General features: G+C 37.6%; 2 protein-coding genes and 1 pseudogene across 15 annotated transcripts in view; 2 read left to right on the top strand and 1 right to left on the bottom strand.

Annotated features, from left to right (window-relative positions):
- Swt1 (SWT1 RNA endoribonuclease homolog) overlaps positions 1–7,516 on the bottom strand; it is an 89,680-nt gene extending 82,164 nt beyond the window's left edge. For 2 of the 12 annotated variants that reach the window (XM_071600222.1, XM_071600216.1), the window contains exons 1-2: positions 5,758–6,293; positions 1,577–1,666 (exon numbers count right to left, since the gene is read on the bottom strand). In XM_071600222.1, the coding sequence (XP_071456323.1) occupies positions 1,577–1,657 (81 nt within the window). In that variant the 5' untranslated portion in view covers positions 1,658–1,666; positions 5,758–6,293. The other 10 variants (XM_071600221.1, XM_071600214.1, XM_071600223.1 and 7 more) reach the window with 8 other exon arrangements.
- LOC139701435 (U4 spliceosomal RNA) lies at positions 257–321 on the top strand (annotated as a pseudogene).
- The window catches only part of Trmt1l (tRNA methyltransferase 1L), a 28,196-nt gene continuing 12,976 nt past the window's right edge, over positions 6,819–22,038 (top strand). Inside the window, exons 1-7 of one of the 3 annotated variants that reach the window (XM_027934885.2) lie at positions 6,819–7,297; positions 10,626–10,736; positions 12,277–12,390; positions 15,838–15,902; positions 17,172–17,301; positions 18,954–19,077; positions 19,551–19,630. In XM_027934885.2, coding sequence (XP_027790686.2) covers positions 7,078–7,297; positions 10,626–10,736; positions 12,277–12,390; positions 15,838–15,902; positions 17,172–17,301; positions 18,954–19,077; positions 19,551–19,630 — 844 coding nt within the window. In that variant the 5' untranslated portion in view covers positions 6,819–7,077. Of the gene's footprint in view, positions 7,298–8,715; positions 8,897–10,625; positions 10,737–12,276; positions 12,391–15,837; positions 15,903–17,171; positions 17,302–18,953; positions 19,078–19,550; positions 19,631–22,038 lie in introns of those variants that run through there. The other 2 variants (XM_027934884.2, XM_071600227.1) reach the window with 2 other exon arrangements.

The raw sequence follows: 22,038 nt of genomic DNA on the forward strand, positions 1-22,038 counted from the left end.
GGAGAAAGAGTGTTCAATTCAAAGGAATACAAGAAAGGGCAAAGCCCCAGAAGCAGGAATGTGTCTAGCTTGCTGGAGCAATAAAAAGGAAGCCATGGGGTGAAGAGCAAAGGGAATAGTGATGAGGAGATAACATGGGGAGAGCTGGTGGTTTTGGCAGCCCCAACAAGGACTTTAGCTTTACTTTGGATGGCATGGAAAACCAATGGAGGTAGAGTGACATGATCTGACTTAAATTTTAATAGGACCATACTACAGCTTTGTGAAGTGGCAGTATTATAACCAATGAGGTTTATCAGAGGCATGATTATTGCTAATTCATAGGACCATACTGACGGCTATGTTAAAAACAGACAATGATGCAGGGTCAGAATGTGGCTGGTGAACTAGCATTGAGCAGTAGCAGAACCAGGAGAAGAAAGGAGGAGGAAACTCTTGCCCTTTGGGTTTCCAGGTGAAGCACAGGACTGATCTGAGGTAGAGCTGGTGTCAAAATCAAAATTCAAAGTAACATCTTGGACTGGCTTATTGCTGAGCTGAAACTGTATTGTTACCTCAAGTCTATCATGTAAATGTGAGAGAAAAACCATGAGCCTGCTAGTTTTCATTTAGAAGCAAGGCAGGATTTCTTCACTATATGCACTTCTAAGGTTTGGTAGGAGATAAAATTATCTTTTGATTACAAAAAAAAAAAAAAACAAAAGAATAGACCATGAGGCTGCAAAGAAAGAGGCAAGGAGATCAACTGAGAAATCATTGGAATGAGTCAGACTCAGTGGCGCACACCTATAGTCACAGTGACTCTGGAGACTAAGGCAGGAGGATCTCAAGTTCAAAGCCAGCCTCAGCAACAGTGAGATGCTAAGCAACTCAGTGAGACCCTGTCTCTAAATAAAATACCAAATTGGGCTAGGCATGTGGCTCAGTGTGCCCACGAATTCAATCCCCAGTAAACATTACACACCCCACCTCCAAAACATTACACACACCAGCAAAAAGAGTACAATCCCAAGCAATGCTGAGAAGAAGGAAAAGGAAGAAAATGTGGGAAATGGTCTAATGGACTTATTATTATACATATGAGGATTTAGGAGACTTAAAAGGGAAGTCAGGAATGTATAGGCAAATTACATTCCTCTGAGTAACTAAACTCTAAGCCTCAATTTCTTTTTTTTTTTTCCTTTAGTACTAGGGATTTAATCCAGAGTCTCATGCACCGAATTAAACCCCAGCTCTTCTTTAAATTTTTTAAAATTTTGAGACAGGGTCTTGCTACATTGCCCAGGCCGGCCTAGAACTTGCAATAGAGCTGGGATTACAGGCATGCACCACCGCACACAGTTCTAAAGCTTAATTCCTTAATTTGTATAACTGAGGTAATTAACAGTAACTACATCATAGATTTGCAAGGAATAAACAAAATAATGCAAGTAAAGAATGAGAAAAGCAAATGACTTCTCCCAGGCCTGATGGACAGAACAAAATATTGACATATCTCATTGTAAAACTAAGGTATATTTTTTTCATCTCACAAAATTAAATTGTAAAAAAAAGGTCATTAAATCAAAATTCTTACTTCTTCATCAAAGACTGGCAATAAGGTAGTGCCTTTTCTTTGAGACTTTTCTTCTTTTCCATAAGATTCTTTATTGGACATCTTGAAAAGCTAAAATAGAAATTAAAAATATATTATGTGTTGTTTACCAAATAAAAAGTACATTAAAAAGTATTCTTTCTGTTATATGAAGATTGGAGTTTTACAAAATTATTTCCATTTTCTAGTCATTCTCAAGATGACAAGATTCTCTCACTGTCTCACTTAACATTCTCTTTCATGAGAAGTTGCTCCTTTATCTCAGCGTTATTCATCGACTTTTCAGGAATGAATCTCAAAACTATGCCATAAACCCTGACTTGTCCCTGAAATATCAGATCACCATTTTCAACTGCCTGCAGGACTATATTTTAGCACTTCTATACCTCAAAACCAATTAGTCATAAATTTTCAGTTTCCCAGACACACCCTCTGTCACTCAGTAAGTGAGGCTAAGAGCAAATTGCATAATCCTTTGAGTGCTACTTTCATTACATATAAAAACAAAGACAACTCACCCTTTTTGAGAGAGTCAAATGAAATAATGGATATAAAATGCAGCTTGCACAGGGTGGAACATAGTGGGGTCTAAATAAATACTTATGTGGTTTGTCTTTCTACTAGACATAGAGCACTAAGAAAAATACACTGTATGAAAAACTTGAGAGATGCCTGTAAATGCCTGCTGAATGAATACCTGGATGAATTCTTCTTCCTCAGAATATTCACTCATTCTGAGCCACTTCCTAAAAGGTTACAGAGCAGCTCAGGAGGAGGCAGGGGAAATTAGCCAAGCATTAACTTCTCCTAGTAAATCCTTTCCCAAAAACAACAGGCACTGAAGGAAGCAGGCGGATACTAAGTGCTTTGTATTTTGACCTTTCTCCCACTGCAAATTAGTCCTAAATGGAGGCACAGCAAATATCGAAACTCTGGGAAACAACAAATCCAAGAAAAAGAAAACCAGTGGGCGAGATTTGAGTACTATCTTGGAATCTGCGCTACTATCTCTCCAGGTAACAATCAGTTTCAACCTTTTTACAACTGCCTTCCTGAGTTAAAGATTTAACCTACACAACTAGCCCCTGACTGTCCAAAGGGCAAGTCCACAGTTTCCAATGATTAAACCACCTCACTGTACACTATAAAACTAAAATCCCCTCTGTAACCAACAGCTATTTTCACATCCAGAAAATGAGCCCCACGGTGCCTGAGCTGAATAAACAGCTTCACTGAATCTGTAGAGGTCTGCATCCATCATTTTGTGATTACACTCCCAACTCCTGCCTACTGCTGTTCCTCTGTTCACTTTCAATCCCAGTTTTACTTTTTCATTCATACACTAGACCAAGTCTAATCTTGTTAGGGAGGGGAAGAAGGGAGAAGATAACAGTGTTATCCTTTCTTCCCCTAGTTAATTGCTCTAGAACACACTCACTACTGTTAGCTGATAACCAAAGGGCGGGGGGAGGCTAGAAGCTGATAACCAAAAGGGGCGGGGTAGAAGGCACACACAGCCACACCTTGCAGTCATAAACATTCTCAAATTAGTGTGCTCCAGCAGCACAGAGCAGCATCTCACACTAGGACACAGTGGCCAGGGATTGGGAACATAGACAGGTCTGTCGGGGCAGGAATAAACAAAAAGGATCTAGAAGCAAAACAATTAATAGCTGGCAGTGACACATATTGAGATTGTGAACATAACAAAGGCTAGAAACCAGGCAACTTCACTTACTACTGGTCAACCATAATGGGAATAGCTGAACTTCTACCAAAAAAATGACCAATTATACTGAAATTTTTAGAATGATTTAATGAATATCAAGAAGAAAATTTTAACAGCTAACTGAAAATCTAATAAGAAAAATTAGCAAATGAATTTTAACAGTGGTCCCTTCAACTTCTGAATATAGCCCTTGTTGTTCCAAGGCTTATTTTTTTAAAAAAGAACATTTGTTTGTTTGTTTATTTGTTTGTTTTTTAGGTCTTCTCCCCTTTCCACCCCCCTCCCTAAAAATATTAGGGAGACAGTGTATCTTTTCTTCTCCTAGTTAATTGTCCTTCAACTCACTCACTATGGGAAGGAGATGCCTGCTGAGGATCTGGGAAATTAATATCTCCCAAATTAACAAGTGAATCCCTACGTGCCAACAGGGTGCCCTGGGACCCCCTACCAGAACACATCTGGAATGTAACCTTAGAAGAGTTCCTTTAAAACCAACACCTTCCACCCTGTCCCTCCTGACAGTGAGAATCACAGCCTCAGGGACAGGATTCCCGATGTTTCTCCTTTACTAGCAAAGCAATAAAACAACTTTTTTCCTTTTTCTCATTATTAAATTAGCATTAATTGGCATTTGGGGTCAAGGACCCAGTTTTTGGTTACAGAATATTCAATACAACTTCTAAGAACAAATTCTAAATTACCCCCAATTTTTCCTTTGTAAGATAATTATGGTAATGGTTGAATTCACAGTTGACCTTCCAGCAGTAATCTTTACCCTTTCTTGTCTCCAAGGATTCCATTCCACAGGTGGGGAAGGAAATGCACAACTGGGGGAAAAAAAAAAAAAAAAAAAAAACCCTGCAGCCTAGCATGGTGTTGGCTACAGGTAGTCCCAGGCTAAGGCAGAAGGATGGCTTAAGCCCAGGAGTTCCTGGCCAACCTGGGGCAACATAACTTAAAGACATTCCATTAAAGACATTGCTTAGGGGCAACTGACTGATTATAAAGTTTCCTTTTACAATTTTAACTTATCATGCTGGTCTATTATTGTTGCTGTGGATACCCCAATACCAATTTAAACCTCTTACCTACAAGACACTGAAAAAGAACACTCCAGACAGTGGACTATCCAACAAAAAACATCTAAATGTTTACTGTGACAAATGTTTTCCATTTACATTAGTGTGAGATTCATATTGAATTTATGCTAATAAAAACAAACTTGAGGGGGACTCCCCTATGTGGGCCTTCACCTAGATGGCTATCCAGGATTCCTGTTGCTTAGCAATCACAAGCTCAGTAGTCCCCTCCATAAGGAACAGGGCTGACCTGTGTAACCAATAGGATACTGCCACATGGTGGCATAAGACTAAGTCATATAAGACACTGTGACTTCTGTCTTGCTGTTTTGGATTGATCAATCTAGGGAATGACACTATGTCTTAAGTGACATTGAAGCAGTCCAGGGAAAGGCCCACTAGAGAAGAATGGAGGCCTGTTGCCAACAACCAGAACCAACTGCCATGCATGTAAGTGAGCTACCTTTGAAGCATCCTATAGCCCTATCATATCTTCACATCCCTGTCAGAGATATCTTCACTGCAGCTTCATCAAAGACAAGTCAGATCCACTCAAAGGCCATTTCTGAATTTTTGACCCACAGAAACTTTAGAGTGATAAAATTATTGTGTTAAGCCACTAAGTTTTGGGATAACATGCAGCTACCAACGAACAGTACATTTCCTTAGTGTAATTCAACTTTGAAAATTCCTTCACACTTAGCAATTTTTACTAAAACACAGGTTAATATCAAATCCTTTTCATCATCTGGTTTCCTGCTGGTCTTAAATGATGAGGATGACTTACTGAATAAAAGTTTCAATAACCATCTAGTCTTTTAGAGATTGATTGGGTCAGGGGGATGTTGCTCAGTAGTAAGAGTACTTGCCTAGTATGTACTCTTACCCTGAGTTCCATGCCCAGAACGGATGGGGGAGGGGAAAAACAATTATCTAGGAATGAAAAAAATTAATTATTCTCGAGTGTTGCACTGATACAGACACAGGTGGCACTTCCACAGTTTATAATAAGTGTTCTTATTCTATTTTTAATTAACTGTTAAACAGTGGGTCGACTACATATCCAGGAATATTAATTAAAAGGGGGTGGACTAAAGGAGCTTTAGTATTATAACTCGCAGAAGCTTCGTGGGGATAGTGCTTCCATTAAACTGGGGGAAATTTTTAAAACAAACAAAAAACCCTCCAAATATATTTCCTAACTAGAAAAAGGAGACCAACTTCCGGTTAGGGGTTCAAAGTGCCAAATAATCACGCGTCCTCTCTCCACTGGGTTCCGAAACAAGTAGGAAATAAACCAAACAACACAAGAAGCACTTAGCTTTGTTAACTAAGAAAACCGAACAGTTTGGTACCTGTGACTAAAATGGGCTTCCCTCTTCTTCCCTGCAGCTCATAACGTTCAGACCAGTCACAGGAAGGACAACCAAAAAAAGTTTTGCCCTGCCTGCTCCAGTGGGCTTACCCGAGGGGCGGGGGGGAAGGAAAATAACTAGGGAACCCTGAATGCTAAGTAAGGCTAGAAAGTAAAATTGGAGAAAAGCATGGAGGAATAAGGGGACGATTCACCGGACATACACCTTGAGATATCTGAATGCATCAATCAAGTGCCCAAAAGCTCAACACGCTTTTAGCTCTGGCTATTAAAAGCCTAAAAACAAAGCAAAACAGGGCAAAAAAACAACGTGCTAAGTACTGGACACCTACGACCACACCGCAGCGCTATTGAAAACTAAAGGTAAACAAACTTAAAGGAAGAGGGGGTTGGGGTCACGACGTGGGTGAGAGTGTGATACGAAGAGCAGAGTCCAAGTCCCAGTCAGCCGGGCCGTCGGGCAGGGTAGCTTCTTGGGTGGCCCCGCGGTGATTTGGGTCACCACCAGCCCATTCCCAGACTCTTACAAGCCGCGAAAGGCAGCCCCAGAGGCAGGGCCAGGTTAGAACCACACCCTCCACGGCGCCGGGCCGACCGTGGATCCGCCCACAGAGTCGCTCCGTCCAGGCACGAGTCACTCTCGCGTCTCCAGTTCCGGCGGCGGCCCGCTAGGGTTCTGGGGGCAGACGGCGGAGGGGACCCTGCTCAGCGGCAGGCCGGCACACCCCCAGCTCCCCACTTACCAGCGCCCACCGCAGGAGCGACTCCGGAGGCCCAGGCACGGGAATGGGTCCCCGCAGGCCCGCGGCCCGCTGGGAAACGTAGTCCTGCGCTCAGGCCCAGCCTCCCGCGCGAGCGCTCCGCTGCGTCTGTTTAGACCTCCAGATACTCGCTTGGAAGGCTTGGCTTCGCCCCGCCCCGCGACGCAATGCACTCTGGGGGCTGTAGGCTCAGCTCCGTTCGCCAGCTGCAGGCGGGACGGATGCGCTAGGTGGAAATCGAACTCTCTCACCCCATTGGACGCAGGCGCCAGCTCGCTTCTGCGCAGTCTGTGGCGGCGTCGTAACGCCTCGAGGAACGGGAAGCTCATGGGTTCTCGATTCGCTGCCTTTGGCTTTTTCTTTTCCTGCGGGCAGGGTTTGGTCACTGGTTCTTCGTCTTTTGTCGGTTGCACGCGTCCCGCCCTCCCCGGTGCTTCCCCACTCCTCGGATCTAGCCCTGTGGGCATTAACGTCAGTTCTCTCACCCCGCCGTGAGCCCCCCCCGGTCCTCGGGCGGGCCTGGCACGGAGGCGGTAACTATGGAGAACATGGCGGAGGAGGAGCTGCTACCCCTGCAGGAGGCGGCGGCCCAGGTCCCGACCCCAGCCCCGGACTCGGCTCGGGTCCCAGCTCCCGCCCCAGATTCGGCTCCAGCCTCGGCTCCGACTCCGGCCTCGGCTCCAGCCCCAGCCCTTGCCCTGGCCCAGGCTCCGGCCCTGTCCCCGTCCCTAGCCTCTGCCCCTGAGGAGGATGAAAGCAGTAAGTGCAGGAGGCCTAGATCTTTCTACCGCAGAGGAGCGAGAAAAGGCTCCCGACTGGGGAGTAGGGAAGGGGTTTTATGGGGAAAGGCAGGTTTAGGGAAATATAGGGTGGGGAAGGCGAGACCGGTGTGACGGGTAAGGGTAAAGCAGCGGTACTGGAAGAAGACACCGTAAATCTCGAGGACATTACCGTGAAGGATATGTGGAGGCCAGGGGTGCTGCAGATAGAAGGAAATAATGAGGTTAAAGCCTTCTTCGTTGAAGAGGAATTTTTATGGTATAGAAAAGGAAGTTATCCATAATATGATAGTTTCCCTCTCAGCCTAGGCTCCTTTAGTTAACTTAATCCTTTCAAATGTGACATAGAAACCGAAGCAACCTAACAGTAGATCCTGGCTGCGAAGATTTAGAAACTATTGCTGTCAGTTTTTCTGCCTTGAGATGGGCTTGTCTCTATAAAGATTTTGAAGCTGATGAGTTTGGAAGAGTCTACTCAGTCGTCTCTTTACACATAAACGTTAGTTGAGTTTTGTACATCCCAACAGCCCACCAGGAGTCAGCTGTAGAAGATAGGCCCTATTGTGCTCTGAATGTGCTTGCATGTTTTCTAAGTGGTGGTTAATACTTTTAAAAGGATCTTTTGAACATTTTAAACTGTGAAATCTAAGGCTTCCTTCCTTCAAAAAAAAAATTATTTTGTGGCCCATAAACTTTATACTCGTTCTGAATTCTCAAACTGTCTTAGGTTAATTCATCTTTACTACTTCCAGGGCAGTTTTGCTTTTAATGTTTATAAAACACCTGAATAAGCTGGGCGCTGTGGAGTTTGGGAGGCTGAGACAGAAGGATGGCAAGTTGGAGACCAGCCTCAGCAATCCAGGGAGACCCTGTCCCAAAGTTTAAAAAAAATAAAAAGGGCTGGGGATGTGTTGCAGTGGTTAAGCACCCCTGTGTTAAATTTCCGATACCAAAAAAAAAAACTACTTGAGTTGTCTAATGGATAATAGCTTTAAAACAACATGTAACTTATAGCAGATTGAGCAGAGTTTATCGTCAGACATCTGAGGTAGGCTCCTCCTCAAAAGATCAGAATTGTAGGTTGAATGTAAGGTCTGTTATTCCTTCATTTACCGCTGTGGTACGTGGGTAGAGGCATTGCATAATTCCTAAGTAAATAGCGTCCTGCCTCAACTACAGATTTTATCTGCTTAAGTTAATCAGAAGTGGTTCAACAGCTTTGGGCATGCACGTTTCACCACTTCTCCTCATTAAGATTGCCTTAAACATAGTATTTACTTATATATTTTAAAAGTGTATGTGATTTAAAAAATGTGTATGTCCACCGTTTGGGTAACCTGAAAATGCATTGCTGGGACAAATTAATGATTGAGAAATCTGAATTACATTAGAACTAAAATTCATATTAATCACATTTTAAAAAATTATTTTTTAGACAGTCTAGTTAGTCCTTCCAACTCAATTGTAACTAGGCAAGATGAAGATGGTGTTTCTGAAATAGATTTGAAAATTAAGGAGAAAGTAACAAAGGTTGTTGAAGAACCTCCTAGCAACTTGGACTCATCTAATTTAACAAAAGGTGTGCCTGTTGACTTCTGGATTATTAGTATGTTACAAAAAGCAAGTTGGCTGATTTAAGTACAGATTTCATGATATCTACTGTTTTAAACCAGAAAGTGATTTCAGAGATGTTTACAGGAATATTACGAATTTTCAGACAGGTCTTTGACAGTTTTCTTCAATTGTGGACCACAGGATTTTCTGTTCTCTAATTTACTGAGATCTTTCTCTTTTTTTAACAGAATAATTTCAATGAGTACATTTTTATATAGTTCTGTCTTGTTTCACATATACAGCTCTTTGAACTATGAAAGCCAAAAGTCTTTATTGTTACAAATGTGATGGGTTGGTTTATATGCATGTTTTCATATCTTGACTTTTAATGTCTTACCTATAAATTTCCTTTATTGTTCTGTGGTACTGTGGATTGAACCCAGTAGTGTCCTGCCAATGAGATACATCTCAGACTCTTTTTATTTAGACTCAAGGTCTCAATTGCCCAGGCTGGCCTCAACCTTGTGATCCTCCTGCCTTAGCCTCCCAAGTTGCTGGGATTGTGGGTGTGCATCACTGTGCCTGGCCTGACCTAGCAGTTGAAACTGTATTTAATCAAATTTTTGTCTGGTTTTGACAAATTATATCTCATTAAAATTTATTTGAATAATACCTAGAAAAAAAGTTAACCAATGTTTGTTGCTCTTTGTTTTTATTCAATTAAAAATAAAGTGGAAAACCATATTTTTAATAAACTTGAACAGGAATGTTTGTAGTGCTAAATTGATCCCCAAATTATTGATGCAGTGTGCTTCTGCTTCATCCCTAATAATTTTTTTTAATTGTTTAATAGATTTCAGTGCATGCTCTGTCAAGTTCCTGCACTAACCATTAAACCAGTGAATAAGGCATAGCCCCTATTTTATTGCTGATTTGTGAGGAAAGACAGATAATAACACAAATTATATAAATGAGCCAGGTGTGGTGACACATGCCTGTAATTCCACTGCTGGTTGAGGCAAATTGAGACCATCCTGGGCCACTTAGACTATCAAAATAAATTTTAAAAAAGAGTTGGTGGCACAGCTCAGGGTTAGCAGCTTGCCTAGCACGTTTTAGGCCCAGAGTTCAATCCCTAGTACCACAGGCAAAAAATGTGTGTGTGTTTTTTTTTTTTTTTTTTAATTAAACAAATGAGTGAACAAGTGAACTGAGAATGAAGTTTATGGAGGAATAGTTGGGAAGGTCAGAGTGTCAAAAATTGTTTAACATAACAATTTATATATTCTCCTATCTCTTTAGGAGCTTTATCTGTTAGCATATGGAGCTATATTGGGCTCCCACTTTGTAAATTTCCCTTTTCTTTGGAATGCAAATATATTCAGGGTATTTCTGTGCTTAGATGAAATTTTAATTTGCTTTTTCTTTCTTTTGATTTTTTGTTTTGTTTTTTGTTGTTGTTGTTGTTTGTTTATTGCCAAAGTTCTTGAAAAAGTAATTACACTAATTTTCTGAATTTCCTTTCCCCTTTCAATCTCATTTCTACTCCCAAGCACCTCAAGCTTTTTAAAAGGTCACCAGACATGCTACATACTAAATCCAGTAATCTTTTCTTGGTCTTTGCAACTGTTTGTAATGTTTAGTATTAATACTAAGCAGTTTCTCTTTTACAGCACTTCTTTGGCTTCTCTATTGTCCTGAAACTAAAAAACAAATTGTTAAAAAATAATTTTATAACTCAAATTTCTTTTCAGAGAGACACATCTCAATTCAAAGGCAGCTTGGTGATCTGGAGAAGTTAGCTTTTGTAACTGAAGGGGATTTTGATTCTGCCAATTCATTGAACTCAGATAATCTTGATACAGGTATGTTGATTGATTGATTGTGTCTCTATCTGCCCCCTGTCCCCACTTACTTTCTGTTGAGTTGTCATCTTTCAGCTGATTGCCAGTTTCCTAAGAATAGACTTGTTTAAGGGCTGTGATTAAAGCTTAGTGGTAGAGCACATGCTTAGCATGGACAAGGCCTTGGGATCCCTAACACTGCAAGAGAAAGAGAACAGACCTGTTTATTCTTATTTAACTAGAATAGTAAAATTTTGAAAATATTATTCAAGAAATTGGTAGCTTCTATGTGCAAAGGTGCTGTGAAATAAGTTAATTCATAACTCCTCAAGGAAACTACAAACTCTTGGTCTTTCAGGGCTGTGTATTCTGTAAATTAGGAATTACATGGCTACAAGTTAACAGAGATCCCCAGAACAGCATTTTAAATAATATGTAAAAGTCCCAAGATAGGCAGTGTAGTAGGGCTGGTTGGAACATTTTGCAGTGTTGTCAGTGCCTCACTCCTCTTTTTCTGCTTTACTAAGATCACCTCATGGTTTGTTTGTTTTTGTTTTTAAATATTTTTAGTTGTGGATGGACACAGTACCTTTATTTATTTATATTTACGTGGTGCTGAGGATGGAACCCAGTGCCTCACACGTGCTAGGCAAGTGCTCTCCCACTGAGCTATAACCCCAGCAACCTCATGGTTTTTTGGTGGGTTTTTTTTTTTTTTTGAGGTAGGCAGTATATATAAAAACATAAATTGTGCCTGTTTTTTGTTTTTTTTTTTAAATTGGAGATTGAACCAGGGGCACTTTACCACTGAGCTACATCTCCAGCCCATTTTACTTTTTATTTTGAGACAAATTCTCGCTGCATTTCCCAGGTGACTTCAAACTTGTGATTCCCCCTGGCCTTAGCCTCCAGATTCCCTGGGATTACAGATGTGTAATGCACTGTACCTGGCTAAATTTTATGTACCTATTCTTGTATTGTGCTGTATGTGAAAAATATTTGTTAGACTAAAAATTATTAAATGAGTTATTGTTTAGTTCTGTAGTTTTTATTGCTCTAATCCTGAATTAAGATTTAATTGTTTTGTACACTATAAAAGTTTTTAATTGCGATACATTGGATTTCTAATTAATTAGTAATCCATAATCTAAGGAGTATGTGAATAAAGAATGATGAACTTATATGTTCAGCAATACAGTGAAATTCAAGATACAGTGGTTCTAACCATGCCCCCCACCATCTCAGAATACCAGTTATATTGGGTCTCATCTACTCTTTCACTTCCTTCTTCCATTTTACAAACTTCCTCAGTGTTAACTGAGGAAGGGATAAGTGGTACATATGTGTATCATTTTCTCAACTTCTCTGTTCCTAGTAGCAACGGAGATATCAGCTAGCCACAGAAAGGGGAACTAAAGAATTAAAAAAAAAAGTCAAGGATCATTTGCTAAAAAGTAGGAGGGGAGCATGGGAAAGTTCCCTTTTGCCTCTTTTATAGCTGAATCTAGGCATTAATAGCTAGTATATTCTTGTGCATTTTTGGGTCTTGTTACTTTTTCAGGAAACAAACAAGTTTGTCCATTGTGCCCTAAGGAAAAATTCAGAGCTTGTAATAGTCATAAGCTTCGTCGTCATCTTCAGAATTTACACTGGAAAGTCTCAGTTGAATTTGAAGGTTAGTATTTTTGTGCTGGCTAAAAAAAAAAAATGACATACATGAAATTTATTATTATTACTAGTCTTGGAATTTTATTGTGAACATGATCAAACAGTTTCAGTTCAAAATTATGAAGGATTTAATGCCCCTTATTAAATAAGATAATAGCTTTATCGGCAATAGATACAAATGATACAATTTAGTTACACAAACATTTTTTTTTTTTTTTTTAAATATTTATTTATTTATTTATTTTTAGTACTCGGCAGACACAACATCTTTGTTGGTATGTGGTGCTGAGGATCGAACCCGGGCCGCACGCGTCCCAGGCGAGCGCGCTACCGCTTGAGCCACATCCCCAGCCCCTACACAAACATTTATTAAGCATCTATTCTATACTAGGTACTCTGGCCCTGGGAGTCCATATTGTTTATTGAACAGTGTTTTAATAAATTACACTTTTCCATTAGTAGTAAAACAACTTCCATTTTACACATAATTTTGAAGGCAAAGTAAATGTACCAAAACAATAAAATAAAACAAAACTACTGGAAAAAAATCTTTTTATTCCTGATGGCTTAAGAAACTAGAGTTAAGAGTACTTAGTAGTTGCAAGAGAAGATTTGTGTTTCGCGAACTAAATCTACATAAGCATGAACATAGGAAGAATTAAAGGAGTAGTGTCAGTGCTTGCTTGTTGTGGGTCATTTCAGGAGTTACTGAATCTGGTATTCTTTATGAAAGCTTTGAGTATAAAATACAGTATAGTAGTGATGAGAGGGGAAGGGGGAAATGAAGGACAACAGAATAAAATAGACATTATTATTGCTGTATGTATATTTGTGACTGACTGCATGACCAATATGATTCTGCAACCTGTACACTCAGAAAAATGAGAAATTATACCCCATCTGATTCAAATGTAAGATATGTCAAGATCATTGTACTGTCATGTGTAACTAATTAAAACAAATTAAAAAAAAATAAAAATAAATAAATTACAGTATAGTTTAAAAGAACTGTAAATTAGTAACACTGGAATTCATCAGAGTTGTTGCCAAATTCTTCTGCGCTTTCACATGTTTTGTTAAGTAAGGATTTTTCTGTTACTGATAATGATATTTCCCCTAATTTGTGAGAAACAATAAAATGCTTTACAAGGAGGGGGAAAAAAAGAAGAATACTCAGATTATAGCTGGGTAACTAGCACATGCCTATAATCCCAGCAGATTGGGAGGCTGAGCTAGGAGGATCACGAGTTCCAAGCCAGCCTCAGCAAAAGGGAGGCATTAAGCAACTCATTGAGACCCTATCTCTAAATAAAATATTTTAAAAATAGGGCTGGGATGTGCTTCAGTGGTTGAGTGCCCCTGAGTTCAATCCCCAGTACCCCCCTAAAAAAAGAATACTCAGATTATTCTGGGTTATAAGATAAATATTCTGAAATCATTGCCTTTCTCTCCTATAAGAGAAAGAATTGGAATCATGAAAGAAGTTAAAAGTAACCAAGGGAAAAAAGTCACAGCTAATCTAGCCTAAGTAATATTTACATTTTAGAGTAGGTAATGCAAAGGAGATCTGTAAAAGAAGATTTTAAAAGGTGGGAAAAGAATCAGGATGGTGCTGATCATAAATGAAAAAAAGAGTGTATAATGGCAAATATAGTATGAGACAAAGAAGATGAAGCCTAAGAAAAAATTGAAGGCAGCACTATTAAACTGAGTGTCAAAGACTTTAAATGACTAATAATCCCAGATTAAATATTCATTACAAGACTAGAATTCAAGTCTGAATCTTCTGTATTTATTTATATCTATCAATCCCATGTATAAACTAAAGCAGTCTCATTCAAGTAATTGTGACATTACAAATACAAGGATAATCCCAATTATTCTTATGTAATTCTCATGTAATATTTTTTGAGAGAATAAAATTAGAACTTTACTTGGTCGTACACAAAAATTAAATCAATGAATCAGAATCTAAATTTAAGACCTGAAACAAAATAAAAGCTTTAGGGGCTGGGGATGTGGCTCAAGTGTAGCGTGCTCGCCTGGCATGCGTGCAGCCTGGGTTCGATCCTCAGCACCACATACAAATAAAGATGTGTCCGCCGAAAATTAAAAAATAAAAATAAAAGCTTTAGGATAAAACACGGACAGAGCTTCACAACATTGAATTTGGCAATAATTTCTTGGGTAGGGCATCAAAAGCATAAGCAACAGAATGAAAAATAGACAAACTGGACTGCACGACAATTATTTATAAGTTTTGCACATGAAAGGACACTATCAACAGAGCAAAAAGGCAACCCAAAGAATGGGAGAAAATATTTACTAATTACAAATCTGATAAGAGAGTAACACAGAATAGGCAACACTTCAAGCTAAAAAAACGATAACAGCAAACCCCAAACAAGAAGATTAAAATATGGGCAGGGAGGCTGGGGATGTCACAGTAGAGTACTTGCCTACCATGTGTGAGGCTGGGTTTGATTCTCAGCATCACATACTATAAAAAATGAATAAAATAAAGATTCATCAACATCTAAAAAACATTTTTTAAAAAATGGGCAAAGATTTAAATAGACATTTTCCAAAGACTTACAAATGAAAATATCCCAACATCACTGATTAGGAAAATGCAAATCAAAATACAAGATAACTACTTCACACCCATTAGAATGGCTACTCTCCAACATAAAATAAGAAGTGTTAGCAAGGATGTAGAGAAATTGTAATCCTAGTGCTCAAAAATGTAACAAATGAATGTATAAAGAAAATGTGGTATATATACAGAATGAAATATTAACTCAGCTTTAAATAAGAATGAAATTATGGCATTTGCAGGTAAATGGATGGAGCTGGAGACTATCATGCCAAGAGAAATAAGCCAATCTCAAAACACCAAAGTCTGAATGTTTTCTCTGATCTGCAGATGCTAATTCACAATAAGCTGGGGGTGGGGGTTACTTTGGATTAGGCAGAGGGGAGTGAAGGGAGGGGAGGGGGTATGGAGGTAGGAGGGAGAGTAGAATGAATCAGACAATATTACCCTATGTGCATATATAATTACATGACTGGTATAATTCTACATCATGTACAACCAGAAGAATGACAGGTTATACTCCATATATGCATGATGTGTCAGAATACATTCTACTGTCATGTATAACTAATTTGAATAAATTTAAAAAACATTCATCACTGCCTAGGAAAGCTTATGATGAAACAAGGACTGTAAAAAATATGATAAGGAAGGAAATGGAGAGGGGAAGCTGGGACTTCCCTTATCTCCAATCTTTAGGTGACAATCAAAACAGTGACCCTGGCTGTAAAGTAAAGGAATGTATTCATAAAACATCTGGACAAATCCACCTGTGCAGTAGGCTCTTACTGACAATTTTTAGTGCTAATTGAATTTTTAATGAACAATGATATGACAGCCAGCCATTCTTCATTCTAGGTTATAGGATGTGCATCTGTCACTTACCGTGTCGACCAGTAAAACCAAATATTATTGGAGAACAGGTAATTGGACATTATTATTTTTGCTTTTAAATTTAATTTTTTTAAAAAAAATACAGTTTTTATTTGCTTTAGAACTGTTTGATTTCAACCAAAAGGCCAAGAAGTAATTTCTGACTTATGTAAAATGCTCATGTTTAACAATATAGTTTAAAATTCTGCATGTGAGTGCTTTCAGATAATCATAATAGAAAAAATATGAGATTTATGAAAACATTTTTAATTAACTTTTCATTTTATGGTTTTTAATTTCAGTTAGGTAAACTGCTCTTGTGTTAAAAATGAAAATTAAATCATTTACCAATTTTGGAATGGAGAATTTACAGAGTAATTTTTGTCTTTTAAATAAATTTTGATCATGGAGTACAAGCTTCAAATTTCTGTGAATTAGTAAATAACTTAGTATGTTTCAATTTTATATTCACTCTCCCCATGTTCTTTGAACTTTTAAGTTTGACAGAATCAACAAATTTTCTGAAATCTTAAAAGTTTTAACCAAAAAAAGCTAATGATATTCAGAATTTACCATTCCTAATTATTTTTTCTACATTTCACTCTCTGTGCCCTCAAAGTTATTTACATCTGCATGGTGATAATGTTCTATAATGGTATGATTTTACACATCTCTTCTCAAATCCACATTCAGTGATGTTGCATTTGTATTTTGAAATCTGTCACAATTATGGCTTGAAATTGGCCATGGTACAGTATACCGTAGAAATTGGCAAACACTAAAGTCAGGGCTTTATTTTCTTGAAGAGTCAGTTAAACATTTACCAGCATACATCTGCTAGCATTTGTAAGTGCAGCTTATAGAAAATACCTTAGAGTTATTTCCTGAATAGAAAGAATGTGGAAAACTAGGAAATTAAATTTAGTAAGGAGCTGGGTGGGCACTGTGGCTCACGCCTATAATCCCAGCAGCTTGGGAGTCTGAGGCAAGAGGATCGAAGGTTCAAAGCCAGCCTCAGCAACTTAGCAAGATTATAAGCAACCTAGTTGAGACCCTGTTTCAAAAAGTAAAAGGACTGGGGATGTGGCTCAGTGGTTAAGCACCCCTGGATTCCATTCCTGGAACCCCTCAAACACCACCTCCTACTCCCCACCCACAAAAAGAGAAAGTAAATTCTGTAAGGAAGTTAGGATTCTTTAACAGTCATATGGCAAAATGATCATTATCTTCTATGCTATTTAACCCAAGACACTAACGTATTTGCAACTTTAAACTTCTGTTTAATTGTCTTAGTAACTTATTCAAATTCTGTTTGATAGATATTCAGTAAAATGGGAGCCCATTATCATTGTATCATTTGTTCAGCAACAATCACCAGAAGGACTGATATGCTAGGACACGTTAGGCGCCATGTGAATAAAGGAGAGACTAAGTCCAGGTATATTGCTGGTAAGTTAAGCATCTCATTAACGTATTAACATGTATATTTTTAAATAATGGTCCTGTTATTTTTTTTCCCCAAGAACTTAGGCATATAAAATACACTGATTTAGTGAAAAAATTTAGTTGACTACCAATCCTTTATTTCACATTTTGTTTTCTTTCTGTAAGGTTTCCAGTAACATTCAGCTGTTCTCAACAGATACATTTAATTAATGATGTAAAAAAATGCAAGTGACCCTCAAGTAAATATAGGTATCTTAATTAAACGTTATAAAATTATAGGGTTTTTTTCTTCTTTTTTTAATATATATTTTTTAGCTGTAGTTGGACACAGTACCTTTATTTTATTTATTTTTATGTGGTGCTGAGGCTCGAACCCAGGGCCTTGCACATGCTACATGAGCACTGTATTGCTGAGCCACAACCCCAGCCCTAGAATTATATTTCTAATAACAAATTTTATATAAATATATAAAACTTGTTGTGCTTAATTTGGAAAACTGGGAAAAGGATGCAGAGTGAAATAAAAACCTTTTTCCTGATACAGAATCATCTATAGCTTGTCAGCCTTTCTCATAAAGGATCTCATTTCTTCCCCCTCCCCCACATTATGTGTCTTATTTCTTGATATTTAAAACATGCACAAATGTACACATCAGTATATCATTTGAGTTTATACCCAAAGGATTCTAATGTTGGGCTGGGGATGTGGCTCAAGCGGTAGCGCGCTCGCCTGGCATGCATTCGGCCCAGGTTTGATCCTCAGCACCACATACAGACAAATATGTTGTGTCCACTGATAACTAAAAAATAAATATTAAAATTCTCTCTCTCTTTAAAAAAAATTATTAAAAATATTTTTTAAAAAGGATTCTAATGTATATTAAATGTAGAATCATTTTTTCATTACTTGGTAGCCATTTGAACATAATTTGTATTTTAAAATATTATGAGAAAATTAGAGTCTAAAGTCCAGTATGCTCTGGAAACACAATGATTCCTTTTTTTTTTTTTGGTATCAGGTATTGAACCTAGAGGTACTTAACTACTGAGCCACATCCCCAGCCTTTTTTTGTATTTTGTTTATTAGAGACAGGATCTCGCTGAATTGCTTAGGGCCTTGCTAAATTGCTGAGGCTATCTTTGAATTCTCTATCTTCCTGCCTCAGCCTCCCCTGGGATTACAGGTTTGCACCACCACACCTGGTTCCTAGGAAACAGTGATTCTTACTCAGCTATACTGGCTGGTAGAATGCAACCATACAGAGATGCTCATACTCATTTTTTCTAACAATTAGACCATCATAAAACATATTTAGCAGCCGTATAAAAACAGTGTTATTTGCTGAATCATAAAGGTATTTTAGGATTTCATGCTATCTTAAAATGATTGTCCTTAGATATCATAGTACAGATATGTAGGTATGTTATGCAGTCAAGATTTTAAGTGAATACACTTTCTTTCATTCACCAGATACTTACCTGGGTGCAACATTTTTTTGGAGACAGTGATGAATAAATGAGTTTTTTTGGTTTTATTATTTACCCAACTGCTTACATTAACACAAAACAATATAGTTTTTTTTCAAATGTATGTTGTTTTAGATGTTTAGAATAACTTTGTTTGTTCCTGAAATCTTTTTTTTTTTCAATCTTAGCTTCTACTGCTAAACCATGTACTGAAATTTTGAAAGAAACAGACACAGATGTACAAGTTTGTCCTAACTATTCTATACCTCAGAAAACAGATTCCTATTTTAATCCCAAAATGAAACTAAATCGGTAAGATAATTTTTTTTAAAGGGGTTATGGGCTATTTCAAATCATTACAGATATCTTTTTTTTAACCTCTATGGTTCTAATGTATTAAACTTTAGGTGCAGACTACCAATCTAGTTTTTTGTTTGTTTTATTTAGTGTGTGTGTATGTGTATGGTTCTTTGTTTTGTTTTTGTCAGAAAGTTAAATTGGCCTAATTTTATATAATTAATGAATAGGCTGCACTTTCATAGGCCACTTTTATTAATAAGTAAATGAAGAAAGGCTTATTAGATAGAACTTAATTAAATTCATAATTTAATTTCTTAAGTTTTTTATGCTATTAAAATGGGGATATATTTTATTGCTTCTCTTTTCAAAATAGTTTGTACAGTAACTAGAGACCCCTTCCAATTCTCACTTTTCTTAAATGAAATAAAATCTACAATAATGAAGCTATAATCTCGTAAAATTACCTTTATATTACTTTCTTCTAGACAGCTGATATTCTGCACATTGGCTGCTTTGGCTAAGGAACGAAAACCTCTGGAATGTCTAGATGCCTTTGGAGCGACTGGTAAGGAAGGAAGTATTTTTGGAATCCCATTTTCTTTCTCAATTTTTTACAGTGTCTTTTTCTAGAAAATATATAGTTTTTATTTTATTTTTTTTTAGTTATAGATGGACACAATACCTTTATTTTACTTTCTTTTATTTTGTACTCGGGATTGAACTTAGGGGCACTCTACCACTGAGCCACATCCCCTATCCTATTTCGTATTTTATTTAGAGATAGGGTCTCCCTGAGTTGCTTTCTGCCTCACCATTGCTGAGGCTGGATTTGAATTCATGATCCTCCTGCCTCAGCCTCCTGAGTTGCTGGGATTATAGGCGTGCACTGCCGCTCCCAGCTTTATTTGTCTATTAAGTATATACAAAAGCAAAGAGTATAATTAATGACTCCCTGTGTGTCTTATCACTCACTTCAGAAATAATCACCTCATACTTAGTCTTGTTTTATCTGTTTCCCCATACCCCACACCTCAGTTGCTCAATCCCCATTAATATGGAACAAACCATGTATGTGTTATTTCATGTAAATATTTAAGTTGGATGTCTAAAAGAGAATTTTTTTAAATAAATAAAACTATAATACCATTATCACACCTAAAAAAATAAGAATAACTCTTTAATATCACCAGTTGTATATATATGCCCAGTTTTGTTTTTAAAAGTTCAAATCAGAATCTAGACTATGTATTTTGTTTGCTGTTTAACTCTTATTAAAGAGTGTGTGTTAATTATATATGTCTGTGTGTGTGTGTGTGTGTGTGTTAATTATTTCTTGATATAACAGGTCTTTTGACCTATAGAGTTCTGACAGTCTAGATTTTGCTGATTGTATTGCTATGGTTCATATAACATTTTCCTTTCTCTCTTGTATTTTTGTAAATTGATGGTTTCAGAGCTGGGGAGATAACTCAGTTGATACAGTGCTTGCCTTGCATGCAAAAGGCCTGGTTTTTCAATCCCTAGCACCATAAAAAAATAAAAATAAATAAACTGATGGTTTGGTCAGATTCAGTTATAAATTATTTTTTCAAGAATGCTTATTTTCTATAATCAGGAAGCAACTGATGACTCTTTTTTTTGTGTGTTGTAATAACCATTGCGTAGCCTTCAACTTTGAAAGTCATTCTTCTTCCCAAGAGATTTTTTTTAATATTTTTTTAGTTATACATGGGACACAATATTTTCATTTTGTTTATTTTTTTATATGGTGTTGAGGATCAACCCCAGTGCCTCACATGTGCAAAGCAAGAGCTCTGCCATTGAGTCACAACCCCAGCCCCCCCAAGAGATTTTTAACAATAGAGAAAAGATAAGGGAAACAGTAGATGGTTTCTTAATAGCCACTTGTACCCAGTTCAAGGCTTTCTTCATAAAGAATTTAGGATTATGCTCTTAGCAAGCATGAGGAATCTCTCCTTCCTATGCTCCTCTCCTTGGTGAAAAACAGTGATTAAAAGCATGGATTATAGAGCCAAACTGCCTGGGTTCAAGTCCCAGCTTCATTATGTACTAGTTGTATGACCACAGTAAATTGCTTATGTATAGAAGTGGAGTAGTGGAGGAGACAACACCAGTATGCAACTTCTAGCAGTGAAGATTTAAGTAAATTAATATAGTTAAAGTCATTAGAACAATACCTGTTAAGTAGAAAATGCCATGAAAGCATTGAGGATCACCTTTATTATATTATTACTACTGCTACTACCAACACCTTCATTGGTAATGTCTCCGTGCAAATAGGGTAAAAGTAATGAACTAACACTTCTGAGTCACCTAACTACGAAAATTGAATAATTTTTTGCTCCTCTTTTCCTCTCTACTCTCGTCAGATCAACTCAGCCACCACATCTCTTGATTTTTCTTTGGTACTATAACTCACTCCTTTTTCAAGTGTATTTTAGTTGTCTTTAATTAGTACCCTGGTTTATAATCTGTCTCTTCCCTCTAATTTGTCTTCTGTATTACTGCCAAACAGCCATTCCTCTGAAGAACTACATTAATATTGTTACTTCTCAATCAAAAAAGTCATCTATCTTTACTACCTATAGTCCATACTTCTCAAATAGCAATTTAATATTCTTCATAATCTGATCCCAACCCACTATTCCAAATCTATGTTCCCGTGTTTTTCCTTACACGCCCTTTTTCTTTACTCTTGTTTTTAATCTGAAATTATTAAAGCTGATGTCTAAGAAAGATTTTTCTCAGCCTTTTCTTTTTAATGTGTCTTCATAACCTTATATCTGGGTTTGTAGCTGCCATATGCATATTTACCATGTTAATGAGGACATTAGAACTTATGAGAATATGTAAAGACCTTAATGCACAGTAGATAAGAACTTTTTCCATTTATGAGACACACGCATGGAGAAAATGGTCATTATTTCTAATACATAGGGGCGTTCTAATCGA

The sequence above is a fragment of the Marmota flaviventris genome, chromosome 12 (genome assembly GCF_047511675.1).
Source record: "Marmota flaviventris isolate mMarFla1 chromosome 12, mMarFla1.hap1, whole genome shotgun sequence".
In the NCBI taxonomy this organism is placed as follows: domain Eukaryota; kingdom Metazoa; phylum Chordata; class Mammalia; order Rodentia; family Sciuridae; genus Marmota; species Marmota flaviventris.